The 25,855-nt window shown below is 42.8% G+C and overlaps 1 protein-coding gene across 1 annotated transcript in view; it reads left to right on the forward strand.

Moving 5' to 3' along the window:
• LOC117438248 (palmitoyltransferase ZDHHC7-like) overlaps positions 1-5,826 on the forward strand; it is a 35,712-nt gene extending 29,886 nt beyond the window's left edge. Inside the window, exons 4-7 of the mRNA XM_034073767.1 lie at positions 1,078-1,174; positions 1,619-1,700; positions 2,933-3,063; positions 3,975-5,826. Coding sequence (XP_033929658.1) covers positions 1,078-1,174; positions 1,619-1,700; positions 2,933-3,063; positions 3,975-4,151 — 487 coding nt within the window. The 3' untranslated portion in view covers positions 4,152-5,826. The remainder of the gene's footprint in view (positions 1-1,077; positions 1,175-1,618; positions 1,701-2,932; positions 3,064-3,974) is intronic.
• Positions 5,827-25,855: the final 20,029 nt, after the last annotated feature.

Genomic DNA, 25,855 nt, shown 5'->3' on the forward strand with positions numbered 1-25,855 from the left:
TGAGATTTTCATGTATATCTGGCACTAGTTAAGAAGTAATTTGCATCTGAGGATGAATTGTCTTTAATGTCCGTAAAACTAGAGGCAGTGGGAATGTAGTGCCTGCATTTTTAAAGGTTTGTTTGCCTTTGTAACTGCCAAAATGAAAATGCTTAATATTTTAGATGTTCTGCAGGAAAATCTGGAATATTTTGTGTGTGGCTCTCACACACAAAGCTAGGAAAATTCAACATCAGTATTACTTAAGCTATTGATTAATTGAAGAACTTCAGCACATGTTGCAACTATTTTGTTTCTCTTGTATAACTGTTCATGCCTGGCTGCAGATGGACAGATGCAGATATAAGAGAAATGAGGTGGTGTATGGCCTAGCAGATATAAAATAGAGTTACTGAAATATTTGACTTGTGGAAATAACCTTGACTAAAAACTTGGCAGAAACAAAATGTTTAGTTGCAAAACTAGCAAAATTATCAGCAGTGTTCAAATATTCATTAACAAGTAGGCAAAGAATGTGTGCTGCTTATAGTATCAGTTTTTTTTTAATGTTGAGGAGGTGAGGAGTGACCATATTGGCATATGTTTACAGTTGTATGACCAGTTGATGCCTCAATTTCTCTTTGAAGATGCGAATTGTGAATTTCTTTGGTGTGTGGAGTTGTTTTTTTTTTCCTTGTGATTCACAAAACAAATTTAGAACTTAATTCTGCGACCTTGAAATAATTCCTTTGTGTAAAATAGCTTCTCCAGAGGGGAAGATTCTACGGAATCTAGAAAGAACAAAAACTTTGCCTATGCAGTGCCACAAGTGTCTAAAACAAGTTACTGCAGTGGGGCTCATGTTAATACTGGTTTTCTTATTTGAAGAAAATTTTATGTATACAGTCAATTTTGTAACAACCAAAATCTGAGTTGTGAGTGAGCAAATAGTTTCTTTAAAGAAATGCAAATATAATAACTTTGCAGTTTGTCAAGAGAGAATTCAGCACATCATCTTATGATCACCGGGTACCCTTATTTCAACATTAAAATATGAAGTACTCTTTCTCATCAGAAGTCTCTTTTTCTATCCTTCAGTATTTGCAAACGATGTATTCGAAAGATGGATCACCACTGCCCATGGGTGAATAATTGTGTGGGGGAGAAAAATCAGAGATTTTTTGTTCTGTTTACGGTAAGTGAAAACAGCAGCTTGATTTCAGTACAAATCTACCTTGATTATAACAGTTTTGGTTGTGCTTATTGAGTAATGTCTTAAGGGCACAACTGGGTTTTTTTGGGTTTGGTTTTGTTTCCTTCTATGCAAGATATTCTCCAAGAGGAAGATATTTCTATTCATATTCATTTTAATCTTGTAAAGTGCTATTATTTTAAGCTATATTAATTTTGCTGTGTTTTATGTAGTAACAGTTAATGAAATGGTATTGTGTTTAGGGAGCTAATCCTTAAACTTTTATTGTTGCCCATGTTTTTAGATTCAAGCTTAATTAGAATTTGTTTTTACATCATTGTATTGAATTAAAAATTGAAATCGCTGTGCAGTGGTGAAGGTTGGCTGAAAGGAATATCTGCTTTACTACCTGGCAGCAGTCAAAAGTAAGCACTCTCTTATTTCCAGATGTATATAGCCCTAATTTCAGCTCATGCGCTCATACTGTGTGGGTTTCAGTTTTTCTCCTGTGTCCAAGGGCAGTGGACTGGTAAGCAAATACTTAATTTTCACTGTCATAATCTAGCAGAAATTAAGGGGAAGTTCCACCTATTTTAGTCCCATGTATGAAACATTACAGGACTTCAGTCTTTTGAAAGTGAGGTCCTGAAAATATTTCATACCTATTTTGTCTTTGCCCTCTCTGTGCCCTCCTCTGCACCCTTCTCTCTGTCCCTCTCTCTCTTTTGTTTCCCTTTATTTTAGACATTCACTGTAAAAGCTGTGGCTGTCAAGGGCATTCTCACTCCCTTTCCATATAGTAAAAGTTTACTACCTCTGTAATAGGAAGGAAGCAGATAGCTGGTCCTCAGCCAACTCAGTGCTATATTACCTGAAGCTGCCAGCTGGGGCTTTGTGTGTCCCAGCACAGTTCTGTGAACAACAGCTGGAACTTTATTTTTTTCCTTATTTTGTTACTGGGACAAACTGTGGGGTTCCTGTAGAAAGGAAATTTCCTAAATTGTCCTAGTAGTGAGTTTAGGCCTCTGACTTGCATTTCTTAATTTTCCATTGTGCCAGAGCTCATTCTGATCTTGTGCTTTTGCCAGAAGATGGTTGATTGTATGTTCTTCCTGGTACCTGAAACAATAGGGGAATCCATGTGACTGATTTTTTGCTGAATATTCAATTAAATTGATGGAATCCTAGTACTTCTTTTACTTGAAACATTCTGCTTCCTGTATACTATCCCATTTCTTCTTCGTTTAACTATAATTGAGTTAAACAGTTGATCAGAGGGCCTCCTGAGATGTAAGTCAGAACCTGCTGTGTGGTTAATTAAAAAAAAATAAAAGCAATTGCAGCAAAATGGAACATCTGGATTAACTATCAATTCGGCTGACAATGGTGGTTTTTACAGTGCTTGTCACGCATGAAACTTCAAGCTGCTCTCATCTTTATATATGAGCAGTTCTGAGTATTTAAATTCTCATGTGCAAACATTTATTTGATATCCTTGAAATACTGAAGCAGGATTGCAGCAATGCAGTACCATATGCTTTAAAGGAAGCCAAAAGTGTTACTTCCATAAAATTCTTTATTTCCTTGGGCAGCAAATAAAGCTGCTGCAGTGCTAGAAATTAGAAGTTTGTTTTAGTTCTGAAATACTCTTTCAAGTGTCAGATATTTAACTTTTTATTGCTGTTTGTTGAAGAGGGGATATCTTAGTATGAACATATTCTATAGACTTATTTTTAATCACTACATATATCATTTTCACAGAATGCAGTGACTTCTCCCCACCTGTAACTGTGATCCTGATGATCATCTTGTTCCTTGAGGGTTTTCTGTTTCTCACTTTCACTGCAGTCATGTTTGGCACCCAAATCCAGTCAATATGCAATGATGAAACGGTAAAGACCTCTACTTTTGTACGCCGCAACAATATTTTTTTTCAGGTTTGCTTTCTAGCAGGAGTTCTTATATTATTTACCTTTCTGGCCTAAATTTTATAATTAGGTTTTCAATTACAGACACTGCACAGATCCTGACTTCAGTTTGGGGTTTCACTTCTCAAGTGTCGCAAACTCCTGATACGTGCCATGAGAAATGTCTGCTTTTCTCAGGCTTACACTTAAACTGGGTATCTTGTATCAACCCTTCAGGTTTCCTCTACTTTGATACAGTTTATGTTAGAGTATCACCATAGTTTGGACCTTTGGCTCCCCTGCCTTGAGAGGATGTTTTGTGATGGGTAATTGACTGGAAACAGAAGGAATTTGAATCTTGTGGTTGTTCAGATTTTTCTTATGTGAGGCTGTTTAAAAGTGTATTTCTGTAGCTGTGAAATATAATTAGTAAATCAAGCCTTTGTTAGTGGGAAGTACAAGAAATGTTCATCAAAAGAATGCATTTGGGAGAGCAAGCCTAGCTTCAGTAATTGCAGCATAAGAGCCTTCTTGGAAGCCTTATCATCTCATTTCATTAATTGAGTAAATAACTTCTGGTGTAGGTATGTTGTGTGTGGATCCTCTACTGTAACATCAGCTTTTCTGGTCATTTTGTCTTTTACTTTGATGGAGGAGAGGTAGAGGTAGACCAGCCTTTTTGTACACATTTAATGTTCTAAGTTGTCTGCCCTCTACCCACAGGGCTAAATCAGCCACTCTTACTTCTTTCCTACTAAGTAACAGTAAGAAACTAATCAGCTCACATCACTAGGTATATATCAAAAGAATGCAAAATAATCATCAGCTTCAGTAAGTGCTATTAGCCTTTATTAAACTGTGGACTTAACAGTGTGTCACTGCATGTCTGTATACAGGAGATTGAAAGACTGAAGAGTGAAAAGCCAACGTGGGAGCGGAGACTACGTTGGGAAGGAATGAAATCTGTTTTTGGGGGTCAGCCTTCACTCCTGTGGATCAACCCTTTTGCAGGATTTCAAATCAGGCGACTTCTACAGAGAGCAAAGAAAGGAGGACCCGAGTTTTCTGTTTGAGTCTAATTATGCTGGAACTTACAAGAATACTATATAATATTTATTTGGGGGGCAGAGAAGGCTGTCTACATATAATCTGTGACCAGGTGAAACTGATATCAGACATTTGCTTGTAGCAAGCAGTTTTATACATTTATAATCACAGACATCTCATTAACTTTCAGAGATGTGAACTGGATCTGTAACAATCTTAACAGCAAGATAACAAAGGAATGCACATGGTCACACTAAAGAAGACAAATGTTGTCATGCTACTGTAATTTATTTTGAGATTAATTATCCATTTTTGTTAAACCCTTTTGATTTGATAAATGTTTGGAGAATTACCTGTGTATTTTTATAAAAAGTATACACTTGGGTGCAGTTGTCAATCATAAGGAGGAGTATTATGGTGAAAGTTGTTCTTCAATGTTTCAGGTTCGTAGGATTCCCTTGTACAAAGACTGGACACCAAACACAATATAAATAATTAAATGCTCTAGTCTATTTATTGATATATTAATGTGAAACAATTATATATATTAATGCGAAGCAGGGTGCATGCATACTGACCCCTGGTTGAATGGGATACCACCGAGCAGCAGGAGACTGAACATGTTGCCCGGTTGGAGGGGTGGAAGGCAGTGCATTGTCAAGGCATCCCCCCAGTAAAGATGCATATCTGGCCTTCTCACCCGTCCATCCCTGCACAGGTCCTCATATCCCTCCTTGGCTGGAGTGGAAAATTACCAGTTGCAACATCAGCGCACACGTGGCCAGCGTGTGAACAGATGTTTACTGGTATGACTTCTTTTTGCTAACAGCAATGGTATCTCCCCTATATTCAAGGTTATGCTCTCACAACCCATGCCAAACAGTACTTTTCTATTTTTGTGTGTTTCACCATGGACTATTATCTATTGTCACTGACACAATGAGACCTAGTTTTCAGGGAATAGTGGTTTGTTCAGTTTTAATTTATATTTCAGCTTGTCCTAATAAACAGAGCTGTATTCTTGTGTCCCACTTTAAGCACACATTCCTCATATGCAAGTAATTCTAAAGACTGGTGCACACAACAGCATAACACATCAGAGGCACTGTTACACGCCTGCCAAATGTCTTCTCAGGCTCACAAAAGCATGTCTTGTGTTTGACAGTATTAATCTCATGGCATTTGGGTAATTTCTGAATCTTCAGTAAACACTACTTTTGACGAACGGCTGTGGTCCAAATTCTGCCCTCAGATATGCATCTCCAGTTCTTAATGCATTGACTCTAGAGGAGCTTAAGTGTAGATTTTTGGGGATTGTGTCTAATCCTCTGCAGGGATGAGTGGGACCAATGACTATATCCTCCTGTGTGAGATTAAAATGAATGCACTACAGATTGGAGTTAATTAATGGAAAACAGTCATCTTTGTAAGTTCTTGCTCAGCCCCTTTTTTATTGTACAGACTTCATAGAAGGAAAGCTGTTAAGTTAATGATACCTTAAACACAGACATCAGAGGAATGAAGGAGGTTGCCTCTTTCTCAAGTACAGCAGATCTTAAGTGTAGAAAGATCTGCAGTAGAAGGAACTATTGAGAATTTAACTGTTTTCCAACTAAAACTACTTGGAAGAAATGAGCTTTACGTGGGCCTGCCGAACAACAGCAATGCGAAGAAATGTTTATAAATTTTCAAGTAATGAAATAAAAGGGGCAAGTGCTGAAACTCAGCTGAAAGTGGATTCTTTAAAAATTGCATTTACACTATTTTTTGTATTATTGTTAATCTGTTCTATATATTGCAATATAAATGATAAAGCAGAAGCCTTGATGCACAGCTTGAAATTGTACCTAGAAAGCAAATAGCTCCCTGTTCTGGGACTTGCCAGAACATGAATATAAATGTTGAGGCACTGCTGCTTGTATTTTTCAGCAGGTTAATGATTTGATTATATTTGCATGCCACAACAGTTAGGCTGTGCTATGTTTACAGAAGTTTTAGGGGAGAGATTGTTTATTCTCCAAATGGAATAGATGTCACTGTAGATGGCTCCTGCTAGTTTACTGTCATGGCTTAGGCCCATGACCCATCAGTAAACAAGGCATATGGATTCTCACTTTCTGACAGTTTATGATATGGTGGGGCCTCTTCAGTGCACATCACCTCCTCTGGTGACATTCCAAAATCTTTGCCCTCTGGCCAGTCCATGAAGAACTCTAGAATTTCTGGAAGACTGGGATTTCTTATTTGAGCTCCCTGTGTAATTAGTTCGGCCCACTTACTCCATGTAGCATTCTCCCTGGCTGTGGTTTAAAGCACATTTTTCATATCTTGCCCAGTCCAGACTAGTCCAAGGACTACTGTATGAACTATCTCATTTAATTTGTTCAAAGGCTTGTTGTTGCTCAGGGCCCCATTTAAAATTGTTCTTCCGGGTCACGTGCTGGAGAGGGCTTACAATCAAGCTGTAATTTGGGATGTGCATTCTCCAGAACCCCACAACACCTAAGAAAGCTTGTGCTTCTTTCTTATTAGTTGGTGGAGACATTGTTGTTATCTTGTTGATCACATCTGTGGGGATCTGGTGACATAAATCTTGCCATTTTATTCCCAAAAATTGAATCTCCTGTGCAGGTCCCTTGACTTTATTCCGTTTTATGGCAAAACCGGCTTTCAGCAGGATTTGGATTATTTCCCTCCCTTTCTCAAAAACTTCTTCAGCTGTATCACCCCACACAATAATGTCATCGATGTATTGCAAGTGTTCTGGAGCTTGACCCTGTTCCAGTGCAGTCTGGATCAGTCCATGGCAGATGGTAGGGCTGTGTTTCCACCCCTGAAGCAGTCAGTTCCAAGTGTACTGGATGCCCCTCCAAGTAAAAGCAAACTGTGGCCTGCACTCTGCTGCCAAAGGAATTGAGAAAAATGCATTGGCAATATCAGTCATGATGTACCACTTGGCAGCCTTTGACTCCAGTTCATAGTTAACTTCTAGCATATCCAGTACAGCAGCACTCAAGAGTGGTGTGACTTGATTCAGGCCACAATATTCTAATGCTTGTCTCCACCCCATTAGACTTTCGCACTGGCCATATATGGCTATTGAAGGGTGAGCAAGCCTCACTGATCACTCCTTGGCTCTCCAGTCTATGGATCAGCTAATGGATGGGAATCAGGGTGTCTCGGTTGGTGTGATATTGCCACCGGTGCACTGTTGTGGTCGCTATTGGCACTTATTCTTCAACCTTCAGCAACCCCACAACAGAAGGATTCTCTGAGAGACCAGGCAAGGTAGACAGCTGTTTCATTTCCTCTTTCTCCAAGGCACCTATACCAAACTCCCATCGGAACACTTTTGGGTCTTTAAAGTACCCTCTCCTGAGGTAGTCTATGCCAAGAATGCATTGAGCTTCTGGGCCAGTCACAATGGGGTGCTTATGCCACTTCCTCCCAGTCAGGCTGATTTCAGCCTCCAGTAGAGTCAACTCTTGGGATCCTCTTGTCACTCCAGAAATACAAATAGGTTCCATCTCTTGACAGCCTGATGGCATCAGGGTACACTGCTCACCAGTATCTACTAGAGCCTTATACACCTATGGTACTGATATGCCAGGCCATCTGATGCACACAGTCCAGTAAACCCGACAGAATCTTTCCTCCACGTGGCTGGAGGCAGGGCCCCTTTAATAGTGATCATGAGATTCTGCACTTATGTCTTGTAAAAAGGGATTAGAATTCTTTATCACAGGAGTTGGAGTAATATCAGCTCTTCCACTCCATCTGGGAAACGACTCACTAGAGAGTGGAGCAGCAACTTTCTTGGAAGGATCATCTTTGACCATTGTTCTCCAATTCACGCAAATGTTCCTCCAGAACTGAGGTAGGTTTTCCATCCCACTTTCTCATGTATTCTCCGTGATCTCGCAGGTAAAACCGTAGGATGGTCCGTGGCATGTACCTTCTATATTTTCTTTCTCAGGCAGTAGGCCTTCTGTTAATAGCTGAGAAGTGGAATTGTGCATGTGGGGAGCTGGATAGATCAGGTAGAATCATAGAATCATAGAATAGTTAGGGTTGGAAAGGACCTCAAGATGATCTAGTTCCAACCCCCCTGCCATGGGCAGGGACACCTCACACTAAACCATATCACCCAAGGCTTCATCCAACCTGGTCTTGAACACTGCCAGGGATGGAGCATTCACTGCCTCCCTGGGCAACCCATTCCAGTACCTCACCGCACTAACAGGAAAGAATTTCTTCCTTAGACCCAAGCTAAACCTCTGCTGTTTAAGTTTCAACACGTTACCCCTTGTCCTATCACTACAGTCCCTAATAAATAGTCCCTCCCCAGCATCCCTGTAGGCACCCTTCAGATGCCGGAAGGCTGCTATGAGGTCTCCACGCAGCCTTCTCCAGGCTGAACAGCCCCAACTTTCTCTGCCTGTCTTCATATGGGAGTTGCTCCAGGCCCCTGATCATCCTCGTGGCCCTCCTCTGGACTTGTTCTAACAGTTCCATGTCCTTTTTATGTTGAGGACACCAGAATTGCACGCAATACTCCAAGTGAGGTCTCATGAGAGCAGAGTAGAGGGGCAGGATCACCTCCTTCCACCTGCTGGTCACGCTTCTTTTGATGCAGCCCAGAATACGGTTGGCTTTCTGAGCTGTGAGTGCACACTGCTGGCTCATGTTCATTTTCTCATTGACTAACACCCCCAAGTCCTTTTCCGCAGGACTACCATGAATTTCCTTTTTGCCCAACCTGTAACTGTGCCTGGGATTGCTCCCACCCAGGTGTAGGACCTTGCACTTGGCATGGTTAAACTTCATGAGGTTGGCATCAGCCCACCTCACAAGCGTGACAAGGTCCCTCTGGATGGCATTCCTTCCCTCTAGCGTATCAACAGAACCACACAGCTTGGTGTCATCGGCAAATTTGCTGAGAGCGCACTCAATCCCACTGTCCATGTCACCGACAAAGATATTAAATAAGACCGGTCCCAACACTGATCCCTGAGGGACACCACTCATTACTGGTCTCCAGTTGGACATTGAACGGTTGACCACAATTCTTTGAGTGTGACCGTTCAGCCAGTTCTTTATCCACCGAGTGGTCCTCCTATCAAATTGATGACACTCCAATTTAGAGACAAGGATGTCGTGTGGGACAGTGTCAAATGCTTTGCACAAGTCCAGGTAGATGACATCAACTGCTCTGCCCCTGTCCATCAGTTCCGTAGCCCCATCATTGAAGGCCACCAAATTGGTCAGGCAGGATTTCCCCCTAGTGAAGCCATGCTGGCTGTCACCAAGCACCTTGCTGTTTTTCATGTGCCTTAGCATGTCTTCTAGGAGAATCTGCTCCCAGATTTTGCCAGGCACAGAGGTGAGACTGCCTGGTCTGTAATTCCCCAGGTCATCCATTTTCCCCTTCTTGAAAATGGGGGTTATATTTCCCTTTTTCCAGTCATCAGGAACTTCACCTGTCTCCCGTAAGTTTTAACCCGTTACCCCTTGTCCTGTCACTACAGTCCCTAATGAATAGTCCCTCCCCAGTATCCCTATAGGCCCCCTTCAGATACTGGAAGGCTGCTATGAGGTCTCCACGCAGCCTTCTCTTCTCCAAGCTGAACAGCCCCAACTTTCTCAGCCTGTCGTCATATGGGAGGTGCTGCAGCCCCCTGATCATCCTCGTGGCCCTCCTATGGCCTTGTTCTAACAGTTCCATGTCCTTTTTATGTTGAGGACACCAGAACTGCACACAATACTCACAATACAAGTGAGGAATCAGGAGAGCAGAGTAGAGGGGCAGGATCACCTCCTTCGACCTGCTGGTCACGTGAAATGCCTTCTCAGAAGTCACTGTTGGCCTTACTACTAATACAGACATTTCTTTTTCAAGAGGTGACTCCTCCTGTGCTCCTATGCATTCCCAAATCCTATATTTGCTTGGTTATTTTTCTTTATGTTCCTGCGTTTTTCTATTAACTTCTTCCACTAGCAGTGGTCATCATTCACTGGGTCACCCCAAGTCATCCTGAATTGGAGCATTGGCAGCACTTATTAGTCAGCCAACTCATTGGATCCTTGCAACCTTTTTCCCTCTATAAGGATAGGGTCCAAGCTGCTCTTTGATGTTGTCAGACCATGACTTCCACTGGTTTCCCCACTGATTCCTTTGCTCTTTCTCCTTGGGAGTAGAAAGCCACAGGAAAGCATTTAGTTTTGTAACAGGCACCACACCAATATGGTTTCAGTCTGTTACTGTGTGTAGCAGACAGACTGTCCAGTAATGAATCTATATGATGAATGCTTTAATCTTCTAAGAATTCTGTCATTCAGGTTGTTCCACCTATAAAGCCCATATAGATAACCTTTGTAATAGTCACCTTCCTGAAATCTGAAGCAATAACAAAAATCTATGTCAACACAGAGATCAGAGTTTGACCAGAATTTATGTTTTATGGATTCAGAAACATAGAGGATAAGGTGAAATCTACATTTCCGACTGTTAGCGTAAGAATGCACACATAACCACCAGAATGGTTATATGAGGTGCGTTATTGCAGCGCTGGGAAACCAGGGGCACTCGCCCAAATCTGGCTTCAACCTCGTCACATCGCGTTCGCAATTTATACATTAAAAGTTTCGCAATTAATGCATATTCAACATAGATTGCTACCTTAACTAATACATATGCATCAGGGATTGCCTCATCAATCCATTATGACATCAGCCTCTTCTGCGCTTGCACAGCCCCCTCTGGTGGTCGTCCTGATGAAGTAAGAAGTCTTCCTCATTTTGTCCTTTTCACCTTTCTGTTCTTTGGACAGGCCCCAACCATTATGCGGATGTCAACATTCTCTTGTTTTCAGTTGGCTGCCTCTGGTCAGTCTGCATATTCTGCTTTGGTAAAGTTTTACAATACTTTCTTAAATCCACCCATGCACCATTCTTCATATATGGCTATGTTAATTTCTACTGCTAGGACAACCATTGTGAAGTTTAGTTATAGATTAACTAAGATACTGAAACAAGGGGAACAGAAAATCAAAAAATGGAATTTATAAACCTTTAGAATTAGTTTTAAGCAATGTTAAGTTCAATGGCTTTGTAACAGTAGCAGTGGAAAATTACTGAGGTGCATAATACATAGAAAAAATAGAGTACAGCTAGAGAACATACTGGCACAAGATAAATCGTTATAGTTGATGTGGTCTTAAGAAAAACAGTCTAGAAAAACAGGACACAGGGATAAGGAGTATCTGGGAATAGCAGGTGTCCAGGATAGGCTGTGGGTAAACTAACTGATAAGTAGGAGGATAGGGGGATTATTATGTCTCTGGTGCTAGTGAACCAATTAAACTGGTATGAGCATCTACTGCGCGTGCTTCAAAGGCTGCCAGAAGTGATGAAGATTGTTGGAAGAAGTAAACGACCCTCAGAGACCACCACCACAGTTCTGTACGCATGCGGGGAGCTTTCTGGAAAATGATGTAATCCATACGTAGCCTCATGAATATGTATGTGTGCCCAGGGACTATATAAGGATGGCTTGTGTAGTAATAGGGAGACACACGTTAGGAGGAGCTATCCCCCGTGTCTCCCGGCGCCGCAATAAAGAATACCTGCTTGTCAGCTTGAAAACTTTGTTGGCAAGTTTGTTCCTGGAGTTTTCTCCGAATCAATACAGAACAGCAAAGTTACAACTAAGGTACAGAACAGCAAAGTTACAACTTGTTAATATATAAAGGCCTTCTATTGATTTACAAACTTTGAAATATAATTATTTTTAACATAAAATTTCACCCTTTTCTAACATGATGGGATATTGATTTATTTCTATTCTATTTGCCTTCTAAGGCTAGAAATATGTGGAGAAAAAGGAGCCATTCACCATATCTGAGTCAATGCAGGTGCATGCTGAAATGCTGGCCACCACTTAAATCAACGGCAAAGCTCCTATTGACTACAGTGGGGCCAGCATTTCACCCCATGATTTCTCATCTTGCTTTATTTTATTGACCTTTGTCTTGAATACCAGCAAAATGCAAATATTTATTTCCAGCATAAGTCTTTGTACTCTATGAACTCTGCTCGATCCAAAGTACTTCATATATACATATATATATAAGAAAAACAGTTAAAAGTTAAAGAGCAGCTAGCTGTACAAATAATTATCTCCACAATCTATAAAAAATGGCCATGTCCACAAAGAGATAGTGGTTTTAATGGTCTGAACAAATAAAACAGACCTAAGGCTAACTTTTGCACCACAAAAAATCATTTTTAAGCCTTCATGGTACAGACCACACATCTCAGGAATACAGATTGCCTCTGAGGCCACTTTAGCATGGCTCCATGGTAGCCATGAAATCACAGACACTTTAATATCATTTTAACATCATGCTGACGTACAAACCCAAAGAACTGTCATGGTTTAAAACCCAACCACAGTCTCCCTCTCACCACCACCCCCCTCCCCGCGGGACGGGGAGGAGAACTGAAGGAGTGCAACTCCCACGGGTTGCAATAAGAGCAGTCCAGTAGCTATAGTATAACACAAATCACTACTGCTACCACCAATAAAAACAATGATAGAGGAAATAACAAGGGAAGAGAATACAATACCACCCGCCGAAACGAGCCCGACCCAGAAGAGAGTGTGCCCTTCCGGGTAACTCCCAGTTACCTCCCCAGGCATGATGTGCTGTGGTATGGAATACCTCTTTGGCTAGTTTGGATCAGGTATCCTGTCCCTGCTTCTCTCCGGCCTCCCCTCCTCCCTGGCAGAACATGAGACTCACAAAGTCCTTGATCAGAGTAAACATTTGAGCAGTAACTACAAACATAAGTGTTATCAGCTCTGTTCCCAGGCTGAAAGTCAAAACACAGCACTGTACCAGCTACCAAGAAGGAGAAAAAATGACTGCTACTGCTGAACCCAGGACAGGAATCCAACATTTCTGATGTGAGAGGATAGGGGATGCTCCCATTCTTTTGACATTATTCTGGCTAACTGTTCACAGTGGGAAAAATGGATGCTTCTTTCTGTGTGGGTTCAGTCTCAACATGGAATTAATAAAAATAGCTGATTTCAGAGAAAAAGAATTGCCCTCTTTGCTTTCTCCCAAAGCTTTGTCTCATTCTTCAAATACTTTAGGATAAACTCCTCTGTGTTATGACTGTGAATCCAGGTAGCATCACAATTAATGAAATTATTTTTTGTCTGTTTGTGGAAAAACACAAATTGTCAATGCTGTTTTTCACATAGTACCCATCCCTTGCCCACTAAATCCAGAGTTTCATCACAAACCCTTCAGTCATCACTATTTATAATATTAGAGGTTTTTGATGGACTAGAGATTCAGGCTTCATGACTGTGAGACCTTCCAACATCATCTCAGGCATTTGCAGATGATTTGCATGGTTTAGACAGTCCTCAAAACAGATGTGACCCTCATTGAAACAATTCTGATTTTACTTACAGCAAATAGAGGCACAAGAAGTCATGTAGACTGACAAGCCAAGTAAAAGCAGATGTGGTGGGAAGAAAGCAGAACTCCTTACTCCCAAAGTGGGCATAGTATTATAATCGAAAACTTGGTATGACATAGAAATGAGAAATTATATGACCGAATCATTTGGAAAGCTTGCTGTCACTCCCAATGCCCCAGTGTAGAATGAGAACAGAAGGCTTCTCTCATTCCCATTTTCATCTTCATCTGCTGCTTCAATGCTTTCCAATATTCTCAAACCCATGGACAAACTCACTCTTGCCATCCTGTGTGGTGCTGCTGTGAAGGGCTTTCCTTTAGAATCAAATAAAAGAGGTTAAGTTTTAAGTGCTTTGGGCTTATATTTTATCCCTTTTCATTTATATTTGTTTCAGAATGTGCCTATTTATTAAAAATAAATACAACAAAGAAATTTCTGTCATCTCTAGGGGCATGTTCTGATGCCTCATGGACCATCAGTGGTTTGCAGATTCACACAGATAACTAAATAACACATTGCATGTTAAGTCCTTCACTCTTACTCCTCCTGCCAGAGTAACTCAGTTCACGGTAGCATGCTTACCCATGCTTTGTCAGACCCAATTCTGGATGACTTAAGACACTTCCACCATGTTTTTGGGGAAAATTATTTCACTATCTACCAGGTGTCTCAGGCCAGATTGTGGATTTGTGAAGCCTGTGGTGTGTATTTAGTAGAAGAGCACTTAGAAATTAATAAAGTTGAGGAAACAGAGCCAAAATTCTGTCCTAAGCCTCACCGGTGTGGTGCTTATTAGATGAAAGAGGAGGGGTAGAGGACAGGGGACTTCCGCAGGGGCTAGTGCATCAGTGAATTTTGTGACCTTTGGGAAACCCTTTGACGTTAATCATCCTGGCTGGGAAACTGAATAAACCATCAAACACTTGTTTCTCCACTTAAATCAGTATTATCACTTATATAAATAAAAACATATCATATGGTTTGGGCTCTATTTCATGCCTGGAAGGACCACAAAGATTGATCACTCTAAGCAAATTTTATACATGTTTTGCTTTATAACAAGTGCTATATTGCACTGGTGAACATGGGTTAACAATTTTGTTCTTTCTGAAAATGTTAGTGCTCACTCAAATGGTTAAGACAAATATCCTATTATGGTTTAAGCCCAGCCAGTAACTCAGAACCACGCAGCTGCTCGCTCGCTCACTCCCCCCCCACCGACTTCTTCCTCCCCCCAGTCCCGGAGGGATGGGGAGGAGAATCGAAAGAATGTAACTACCATGGGTTGAGATAAGAACACTCCAGTAACTAAGGTATAACACAAAACCACTCCTGCTAGCACCAATAATAATAATGATAAGGGTAATAACAAGGGAAGAGAATAAAACTGCTCACAACCCACCAAACGATAATCAGATTGACACAAGTAGTGTTCTATCCCTCTCGGGAAACTCCTGCAAGTTCATATGTTGGGCATGATGTGCTCAGGTATGGAATACCCCCTTGGCTAGTTTAGGTCACATGTACTGTCACTGCTCATTCCCAGCTTCCCCTCCTCTCTGGCAGAGCATGAGACTCAAAAAGTCCTTCGTTGGAGTAGACATTGCTTAGCAACAACTAAAAACATAGGTGTTATCAGCGCTGTTACAAGGCTGAAAGTCAAAATCACAGCACTGCACCAGCTACTAAAAAGGAGAAAAATGACTGATACTGCTGAACACAGGACATTATCCACGCTTTATTCCATAAAATTTATGTTATGCTCAGATCCCACATTTTTCCAAAATACCGTCTCTCTTGTCTCATTTATATATATATACATCATAAAATCATAGAATAGTTAGGGTTAGAAAGGACCTTCAGATCACCTTGTTCCAACCCCCCTGCCATGGGCTGGGACACCTCACACTAAACCATGCCAACCAAGGCTTCGTCTCACTTGACCTTGAACACTGCCAGGGATGGAGTATTCACTGCCTCCCTGGGCAACCTATTCCAGTGCCTCACCACCCCAACAGTAAAGAATTTCTTCCTTATATCCAATCAAAACTTCCCCTGATTAAGTTTTAACCTGTTAAACCTTGACCTGTCACTACAGTTCCTAATGAATAGTATATCGCCAGTATCCCTATAGGCCCCTTCAGATATTGGAAGACTGCTAGGAGGCCTCCACACAGCCTTCCCTTCTCCAGGCTGAACAGTCCCAACTTTCTCAGCCTGTCTTCATATGGGAGGCGCTCCAGGCCCCTGATCATCCTCGTGGCTCTCCTCTGGACTTGTTGCAACAGTTCCATGTCCTTCTTATGTTGAGGACACCAGAACTATACACAGTACTCCAAGTGAGGTCTGATGACAGCAGAGTAGAGGGGCAGGATCACCTCCTTCCACCTGCTGGTCACCCTCCTTTTGATGCAGCACAGGATACGGTTGGCTTTCTGGGCTGCAAGAGCATACTGCCGGCTCATGTTAAGTTTCTCATTGAGCAACACCCCCTAGTCCTTCTCCCCAGGGCTGCTCTGAACCTCTTCTCTGCCCAACCTGTAGCTGTGCCTGGGATTGCTCCAACCCAGGTGTAGAACCTTGCACATGTCATGGTTAAACTTCATGAGGTTGGCATCAGTACACCTCACAAGCATGTCAAGGTCCCTCTGAATGGCATTCCTTCCCTCGAGCATATCAATTGAACCACAAAGCTTGGTGTCATCAGCAAACTTGCTGAGGGCTCACTCAACCCGACTGTCCATGTCACTGACAAAGATGTTAAACAACATCGGTCCCAACACTGATCCCTGAGGGACACCAGTCGTTACTGGTCTCCAGTTGGACATTGAGCCATTGACCACAACTCTTTATGAGGCACATGAGACTCCATAATTAGATCAGTCAGTCACCTTTCTATGTAAGTAACTAACTATCATACAGCACTGAAGGGAGGGCCAACTGAATGAATAAATAACTGTCATGGCAATAAATCACAAGGCCCTTAAAAGCAATACTGCCCAAGGTACAGCTGTGAAAATATCTGTGGTAGGAGGAGAGATTTCCATCATGTTGCCCAAGGACTTTTATAAGTTCCTGTCTAAGAACTGTGTCAAGGTTTTATAAATCTACTTACTCACTACCCAAAACTGTATCTGGGTGGGGGGAAGGGAGTATGATCAGACCTGTAAACACCTCCTCATGATGACTTCTGGTCTCTAAAAGGACCAACCTCCTCCCACTTGTGCCCTCTGAGACAAACAATGCTGCAGGACTGCTCAGTTCACTGGATTTACACCTCTCAATTGAGGAATAGTGTTTGATCCTAATGACATCAAGAGTTGGCATGTCATTTTTACCCATCACCCTTGTGAAGATTAGGCCTCCGGGACACTAGAAAGCAGAATAAGGTGCCAGCTGTGCTCCAGCTCATTACAACACAAAAAGCCAAGACAGGAGATTTGCCTACATCAGGTCAGCACCAGGTTGCTGAGCTCCCAGACTAAATGTCAAAGTGCACAAGAACAGGACTTCAAATGCTTGCTCTGTTCTAGCCAGCTCTTGCCAAGTGCACCATCCTGAACATAGTGGCAGCCACTCCAGGCTAAAAATTGAAAGTTTTATGGGTATTTATGGAAAGGTTGTGGGCACAGAGATCAGCCACAGAAAGAAAAAACCCTGCACAATTCCATCATCTGTGTTACCAAACTTTCTTAGATTGACTGCTTTTGGAGAGCTGCCATCAGACACAGTAGCCTCCTTTTAAAAGCATCATGGTAGAGCAATAATCTCTCCTTCTCCCTCTGAGCAAACATTTCCCTCTGCACTCTGAAACATGTGGAAAATTATTTCTTTATATAAATCATTAACAAGAGGCTTGTTTATATTTACTGCTGCCACCACAGGACTTTTTTCCCCCTCTATTGTTTCATTTTCACTTGCACAAGTGCCAAACATACCAGTTTTCCCTCTCTATGGCAAAACCCCCAAAAAATAAGTAAAGTAAAATAAAATAAGCCAACACATCTGATAGGGAATGTACCAGGTCTTGGCTCAGTGTCCATTCCTCAGAGCCGTGAGTGATGGCACAAAGAAAACCAAAAAGGCTTTGGTTGAGGATCTATCTTGTGCCCAGTTTTCCTGGTTTCAGCTGGGACACAGTTAATTTTCTTCTTAGTAGTTGGTACAGTTCTGTGTTTTGGCTTTAGTCTGAGAATAATGCTGATAACACACCAATGTCTTAGTTGTTGCTCAGTAGCACTTACCCTAATCAAGGACTTCTCAGTCTCCCATGGTCTGCCAGTGAGGAGGGGCACAAGAAGCCAGGAGGGAGCAGAGACAGGACACCTGATCCAAACTAGCCAAAGGGATATTCCATACACAGGATGTCATGCCTAGTATATAAACTGGGGGGAGTTAGCTGGAAGGGGCCAATCGCTGCTCAGGAATGGGCTGAGTAGCGGTCAGTAGTTGGTGAGCAATTGTATTGTGCATCACTGTTGTTTGATGGAGTTTATTGCTTTCTCTCTCTCTTGTTATTTCCCTTGTCATTATCATCATTAGTATTAGTAGTTGTATGCCGTGGAACGAACTCAGTCAGAGACCAATATGATCAGGCAAAAAGCCATTTATTGCAAAGCATTAACTCCTCATATACTATTTCTTACACACACCTACAGCAATTTGGCATATCATGATTGGATACTTGTCTTGAAGACCCTTAGTGACTAACATATAATTGGTTAAGCACAGGTGTGAGAACTTGACCTCGAATGCTTGCCAACAGTCCACAGTTCTCATAATTTGGTGAATTCCAGCTTCTTCTTATCTTGCTTGCTTAGGCTTCCTCGGGCCTCCCACGGCCTTGCTGTATCCCTCGGAGTTATTCAGAGCTCATGTACCAAATATCCATTCTCCTGTGAGAACACTGTTTCCACAGTTGTATATTATACCTTCTTTTAATTATTAAACTGCTCTTATCTCAACCCACGGGTTTTACCTTTTTACAAGTTCTCTTCCCCATCTCACTGTGTGTTGAGGGGAGTGATGAGCAAGCCACTGCATGGTACATAGTTGCCGGCTGGGCTTAAACCACAACACCAGTCTAGAGGCTGTACAAACAACACATCCAATGTTACTCTATTCTGCATGCTTCAAATGAGGCTAGAAATAAGAAAGGTTGGATTTTGTCCATGCAGGCTTGCACTGTGTGTTTCCGTGCTGAGTAAGCAGTGGTGTCTTGTTTGGTGCTGTATAATGTACCAAGCATCCCCAGCATCAAGAGGGAACTGTGGGAAAATAGGGCATATAAAGAACATGGAAGGCATTGAGACTGCTTTTCCTTGCATAATGTATCAGTCTTTTGTCTTTGAGGGAAGAAAGAGTGTCTGGGTCAGCAAAACAAGAAATGACCTTAAAGCTTCATGGATTGCAGAAGAAAAAGCAGGAGGCAAAAGCAGCGCAGGATATAAGTGGGTGTGGCCAGATGTGCACAGGGCAAAGAGCAGCCCATGGTGACATGACAGCAAGGTCAAGAGGCACAAACATTAGTTGGGAGTGTGCCAGTGGGATGACCCAAGGTCGGGAATAAAGGCAAGATAACCAACAGTTGCTATGGGCAAAGGAAAGGCGTTTTGCCGCTAATGAGGCTGAAGAGGATGTGGTTACAGAAATGCTGGGAGAAGTTGAGTCAGACATGAGATAAGAGCCTGCTGAGTACCTGCACGCCCAAAAGGCCTCTCCAGCTGAACCACTTCACTGTGCTTTTTTGTGTGGTGTTGCATACATTGGACTCCCTCTGAGGCAGCAAATAGGATTGGGAGCACCAGATTCATGACACAAAACCCTATTCAAGAAGGACTGAGACTTTGGGTTGTTATGCCCTTGTAACGCCACTGACTTCAAGAGGCTATAAAAGGTTGGGATGGGGTCAGAGTTTGGGGGATCTAAGGTCAAGTCAGTCATGGGTGCCCCCTCTCTCCATTGATGACATATGGGTCTCTGTCTCCTAATCTGAGTCCTTTGCTTAGGCCCCAACCAAGCAAAGTTTGGTCTGTGGGTTCCAATGAGTCAAGAGATCCTTGAACTGAGGCATCCATACCACTACTCCCCAACTGGAGATGGATGCAGGTTTGAATAGGGTCCCAGTTCCTACCTAGGGCCACACTGCAGCTTATTATTGTTTTAATTGTTGCTCATGCTATCTTTTTCAGAGATTTTCCTTAAGGGCCCTGGAAGGTCTATTCACTGAGCTAAGACTGAAGAAACTGTTCCGGCCTGAAAGCCACACTTAAAAGGCAGCATGTTTTAAGAGCAGATTTGTCTTTAACTCTGATAAGAGAATAGAGAAGCAGTATCTATATTTCTGTGACTACCTCCTATGACACAGAACTGGGATCTAATGTGACCTACATCTATAGCAAATGCCATTTATAACACTTATCCAGCAGAATTTGTAGGGACAGTGCCTCTCTCTTTAAGGTGACAGACTAAAAGATCTCCATCAACTTTTGGATGCCTACAATGACACTTCTAATTTGTCATGGCATAAAAAAACATGACCTTCATTATTTTGCCCCCCTCACACACCAGGTGAGACCTTCAACAAGCCCTAAGTTTATATAAATTTATCAGCTCAAAGTCCAGTGGGTTAGACTACTGCCCTGTTTAAAAGCATGTGGTTAGAATAATTTAAAAGGGAAAAGTGTTTCCTCTTCTTCCCCCACTCTCACTTTTTCTGAATATATTGGGGGAAAAAAAAGGTACAACTGACAGCTGGAGAGAATTTACTCAACCCTTTCAGGAAGAAAAATAGTCATCAAGCAAAGAGAAAGTATGAAATTTTTTAAGTCTGTTAGGTGAAGTTACAAGGATGTGAATATATGGGTTAAGAAACAATGGGCATGTATAATAACACTTTGCCCAGATGACTGTTGTAATACTTTACATGTATACAATCCCATTTGAACACTTGCTAAACTCCCCCAGTTAAGCTTCAAGTCTCTGATCCCTTCTGAAAAGAAACCTGAAGAATTCAGCAAAGGGAAGGCAGGCAGGCATTCAAGAAGGAGAGAAAAAGAAAAGGAAAAACTACAAGAAGGATTTCCTTGTCTAGCAAACTAATAGAATTCCAGAGGAGTTTCAGTGGAAACCCCACTGAATTCTCCAAAGCCAAAAAATTCAGCAAGACTCAAGGAGAGGTAGGCATGGATCATGGCATCACTCCAGAATATGCTGCATCTGGAAACACACGGGGCAGTTAGGCCAGTGCCCAAGTACTAGAAATCACATTGGTAGGGTGGGTATTCAGGATATGTGGATTCATATGGAGGAAAGACATGTCTCTAATGCCTTGCGGCTTGACCTCTGGTTTGAGCATCATCATTTTCACCCTCCCATCTTAAAACTAACTTTTCCATCTGCTAAAATACCAGGACAGACACAGAATTACTCATTGTATACATACATATGTACATATATATATATATATCAGTTTTAAAGGTTAAGGCTAACAAGAATTTCCAAGTAACATAAAACCTCAAGCTTCCGATCTTTTACCCATCTCTAATTTTGAGGTATTTAAGTGAGTCCTGGGTTACCCCATGTTTGACTACCACACATTCTTCTGAACAGTTTTCCCAATCACTATGACAGGAGATACTGTATTACAGTAGAGGAAACTTTGCTCTCCTTACTGCCACATTCATAGAGCCCTTAACTGCCCAGGACTGCACAACAACCCTTACAGAAACAGGAATTCACTCCATCAGAGGCAGCAAGAAACTAAATAAGTCACCCTACAATGGCACTTAGCCACAACCTCAGCACCCCACTCTGACAGGCATTTGCATCCCAATATATGATGCCCTGCAGAGTCAAGCCTTGGGCCACGCTGTGCTCTGGTGTTCACCATGACAGGTCAGAGCCTTGCCACCACCTTCTGACCTTGCTTTTGCATGGAGATTGGTCTCCTCTTGCATGGCTTTTCCAGGCATCAGACTTACCAGCCCTACATAGGAAAGACAACTCAGGCTCATCCTTATCATCTGCAAAATTCCTTTTTTCCTTGCAAGACCCCTGTGCTGGATGGACACATACACAAGCCCCACCACTGCCCCACTCATAATCAAGAGTAAATCTGACCCTGGAATCTGTGAACAATACCAGTGACTGCCACCTTCCTGTTTTGTCACCTGTGCTTCAGCCCTATCACTTTCCCCTTCATATCTGAAGTCAACAGGATCATCATCACACACTAGCAATGGCACATGGTGGGTGGACAGGCAGCTGGGTAAATATCATGGAGATACAGAGAGAGCCTGAGACCTTGCAAAGATCCCCAAATAGATGTGGAAGTAAACTAGAGCCATAAAGAACAAGAGCTGCTGATAAACAAGAAATTACCAAAGTACCCCTACTTCTTTCACACATTTCCTCAGCTCTGAAAGACAAGCTGCATCATCCTCTGTCTGGTTTTACTCAATTTGAGATTTTTTTTTGCCTTTCCTTCCCCCCCCCCCCCCCATCCCCCCCCATCCCCCTCACTTTGCTCTCTCTATGACTGGCTAAATGTGAATGCAGAATGCAGATGCCTGTTGGGAAGCTGCACTTGTTCCCAGCATCCAGCAGATCTCTAAGCAGGTCCATCACCATGAACTTTTGAAGCTACATCAAGTGAAGCTTTCATGTTGGGAGAAGGAGAAAAAAACTGTCTCTAAGGGTTTGAATGCACCTCAGAAGCAACTGTGCTAACAACGCACGCTTGCAACCTGATTTCATAGACTCATAGAATCATAGAATGATTCAAAAGTCTGGAAATTATTTTCAGATCTGATAGTCCCCCAGGCTAAAACCTGGAGTTGAGGGGTTTTAAAGCCCATCTTTAATCAAGATGACAATTTCATAAAAGGATGACTTGCTTTATTTCTGCAACAATAATAACAGAAAAAGAAACTTTTTTTTTTAATCAAGTTGGAAAGAGAGAAAGTAACAAGAACAGAACCTATAATAGCAACAAAACCAGTCCCAGTAGAAACCACAAGCCCTGCAGCAAAACACTGAGAACCTTCTCCACTGAAGTTCTCCAACAGACTCATGCCTTCCTTGCTAGGATTTGGATTACCTCTAAACCTTGGATTGCTGCTGCCCTAAGAGTGCCTGGACTTCCCAGAAACAAGGCTAGATCTTGCCATGGATTTAATCTGACCACCTTTTTTTTATGCACAGATTTGCTGCCCTTGTGCTCTGCCCTCATCAAATGCATGCTTAATCGCAGCACTTACATGCTCAAAACACTGTGTGCCTACATGTTATGGTAAACAAAAATTACATGCTGAATGTTCTGAACATGGCTGAAATCTTATTCAATTGACCCTACTGCAGGCCATGCATCATGGAGCACATTTTGGCAGTTATTAACACTGCCTTTCAACATCATTGCAGACTCACAGGTCACAGATACTCCAGAGATGGGTAGTTTACAGGGAGCAAGAAAAACCACCTAAGCATATGGTTAAACAAATCACTCACTGATTCAGTGGGACAGCTTTCAGTTCCATCACAGCAATCTGTTGGATCACAGAACTGTTTTTATATACTTCATTAGATAATAGCCTTTCTAGCTACCAGTTGGGTCAAGAGTCAGAATTGCTGTATAATTGCAAATTTCGGAGCACAAGGCAAGAGTTTTTCAGTCCTGGAGGGTGTTGTTCAAAGGGGAAAGAAAACAGAAGGGAAAGATTATGTGTGAGCAATTAAGTCCTACTGAGAGGACAAAAAAAAATCACTGAAACTGGGATTAGCCAAATCTTGTAATGGAGAACAAGAGTCTGGTTGCTAAACTGGCACTTACACCTAAGAGATGTGCATGCTGGGGAAAAGTAGCTCAAAGGATGGGGTCAGAAAAGACCAGAAGAGGAGATTAAGCAGCATCTGAAACCAGAAGATGATGGTTGGACCTTTTGAAGTATTTAACTCTTTGAGTTAATTAAGTACATAGCAATAGCAGTTGTTAAAAAAGAACAGTTCCCAATTTAATCAAAGTACATTATTGGAAATGATACTAAGCAACCTCAGTAGAGAAAATCAGTAAATATCAAGTCAATCTAAATAGCTCAGTTATTATTTTTAATAATAATAAATCATGGGCACTGTTTATTTTGTTTACCAACAACTAGCATAATTTATGGCTCTGCACAAACCTAACACACCATTTTATTACATTTCAGAGACTGCATCCTCTTAAAATGTTAATGTGTTAATAATCTATGCTGGGATTTTTGGTAGGAACCAAAGAGCTCAAACAACTTGAAACAATGTAAGCAAAAAGTTATTTATTCCCCATCCCTAGCTGTAGAGAAAACAGAGGTTTTCTTGGCTCTGTTACTTCTCAATAGATTTCTGGTTTCAATTAAAACTTTGAGTCTGAGAAGTTAAAAAAACCAAACCAAAAAGAACAAAACAATAAGAGATGGAAGAGACGCCTCCATTCACTGAGTGTTTCTGCCTTTTTTATTTTTTTTAAATTTTCCTCTGCTTTTACATAATCCTTCCAAGCTAAGAGCAGAGATTAAAGTACAACTTCATTGTTTTAAGGGTGGTTTGGGGTTTTTCTCCTTTCAGCTGAAAACCAAATTGAGATGAAAAAAATATATTATTTGAGTAGAAGGAGCTTCTGACTCAGGGGAGTCATCTCAGCGAAGGCCAAAGAAGCACAGAAAGAGGTATGTGAAGCGTCTGCTTGCACATTTTCCTCGATAGGCATTTTTCCTCCTATCTGCAATTAAAGGTCCTAGACACTTGTTTCCTCAGGTTTAGTGCTATCCCTGCCCAATGTTAGATGGCTGATTATATCATTACTGTAGCTTGCACCAAGTTAGTCCTAGCTGCAGGGGCTGTCGGATCAATAATTGTTCCTATTTGGATCCATAATATTCAACGTGGGATTGAATTGTCAGCAGTCCTTCACTCTTGAAAGCCTCCTTGTCGATACAGAAAGAATCGGATTACTCGCCCTGACAGCAGAGGACTAGCACACCCTTTGCGGTTTGACAGATGGAGGTACAAGGCGTCACGGCGGGTCCCGTGTGGCCCGGCCCGGCTGGACCACCATGGGCCGGCGGCTAATGAAACGGGCGGGGGGGAATCCTTACCCGGCTCCCCTCGATCCCACCCCTCCCTCCCTTCTCGCCGGCCGCACTTGCTTGCCGCGGACTCCTCCCGGTGCCCGGCTCGGCACGCTCCTGGCAGCCGCCGGCCCGCATCCCCGGCCCGGAGTGGAGCACCGGCACCCCTCAACACCGGCATGGGCGGGCAGTGTCCCACCCCCCCAGCCACCTTCCCATGCACACCCTCCTCCCTCGATGGGGGGACCTGACCGTCCGGGGGAGCGAAGTACGGACCCCCACTTCCCGCAGGGTCCAACTCCCGGCGGTGAAATGCCATTTTAACATCAGGCGTCAGGCCCGAGATTATCAGCGTCGTTTATTTGAAGCGGAAACGAATCGGAAATCCTTCTCTCAGTTGCATTTTTAGACACATAAATACACACAGGCGGGAGCAGGCAGAGGCGGGGACTGCTAGTGCCCAGTGTGAATGCACACACACTCACACACACCGGGAAACAAGGGCGGGAGAGGGTCCACACCTCGCCGAAGGGACTTAATCTCCCAGTGCCCGCCGAGGAAACCCGGCGAGGAAGGGGTGTGTGAGCGTGCGTGCGCACGGAGGTGGGCAGGGCGCCTTGCGCCAGGGCTGCAATTGACAATAGCCGCCCGCGACTACAGTCTGCGTTTTGACACCCCTCCACCCCCAACTAAAATTATCCACCTCCACCCCACCCCCCAATATCTGAACTCCACTTCCACCCGGGAAAGACTGAGGAGGGGGGGGGGGGAGGGGCCACGGGGATCCCGGAGGCGGCAATCACCGGATTGTTAATAGCCATTATTAACGCGCCTCACTTCACCACTGAGAAGGGGGAGCGGGAGGGTCTCGCATTGCTAATTACACACACCTTTTTTTTCTCCTCTCTTCTTTGCTCCTGCAAACTGCCGCTGTTCGGAACTGCGTGTCCTTTTCAATGTCAAAACAAGCGCGGGGCCGCGGCGGCCTCCCCAGAGGAGCCCTTCCCGCTATGGACCCCTTCCCGCTATGGACCCCGCGCCCACGCACACAAGACACACCCTCACAAATACCCACAAGGTTACAGTGTTGCTCTCTAGCTCCACTTAACACACACACACCCGCCTTTCCTCAC

The sequence above is a fragment of the Melopsittacus undulatus genome, assembly GCF_012275295.1.
Source record: "Melopsittacus undulatus isolate bMelUnd1 chromosome W unlocalized genomic scaffold, bMelUnd1.mat.Z SUPER_W_unloc_3, whole genome shotgun sequence".
NCBI classification, from domain to species: Eukaryota; Metazoa; Chordata; class Aves; order Psittaciformes; family Psittaculidae; genus Melopsittacus; species Melopsittacus undulatus.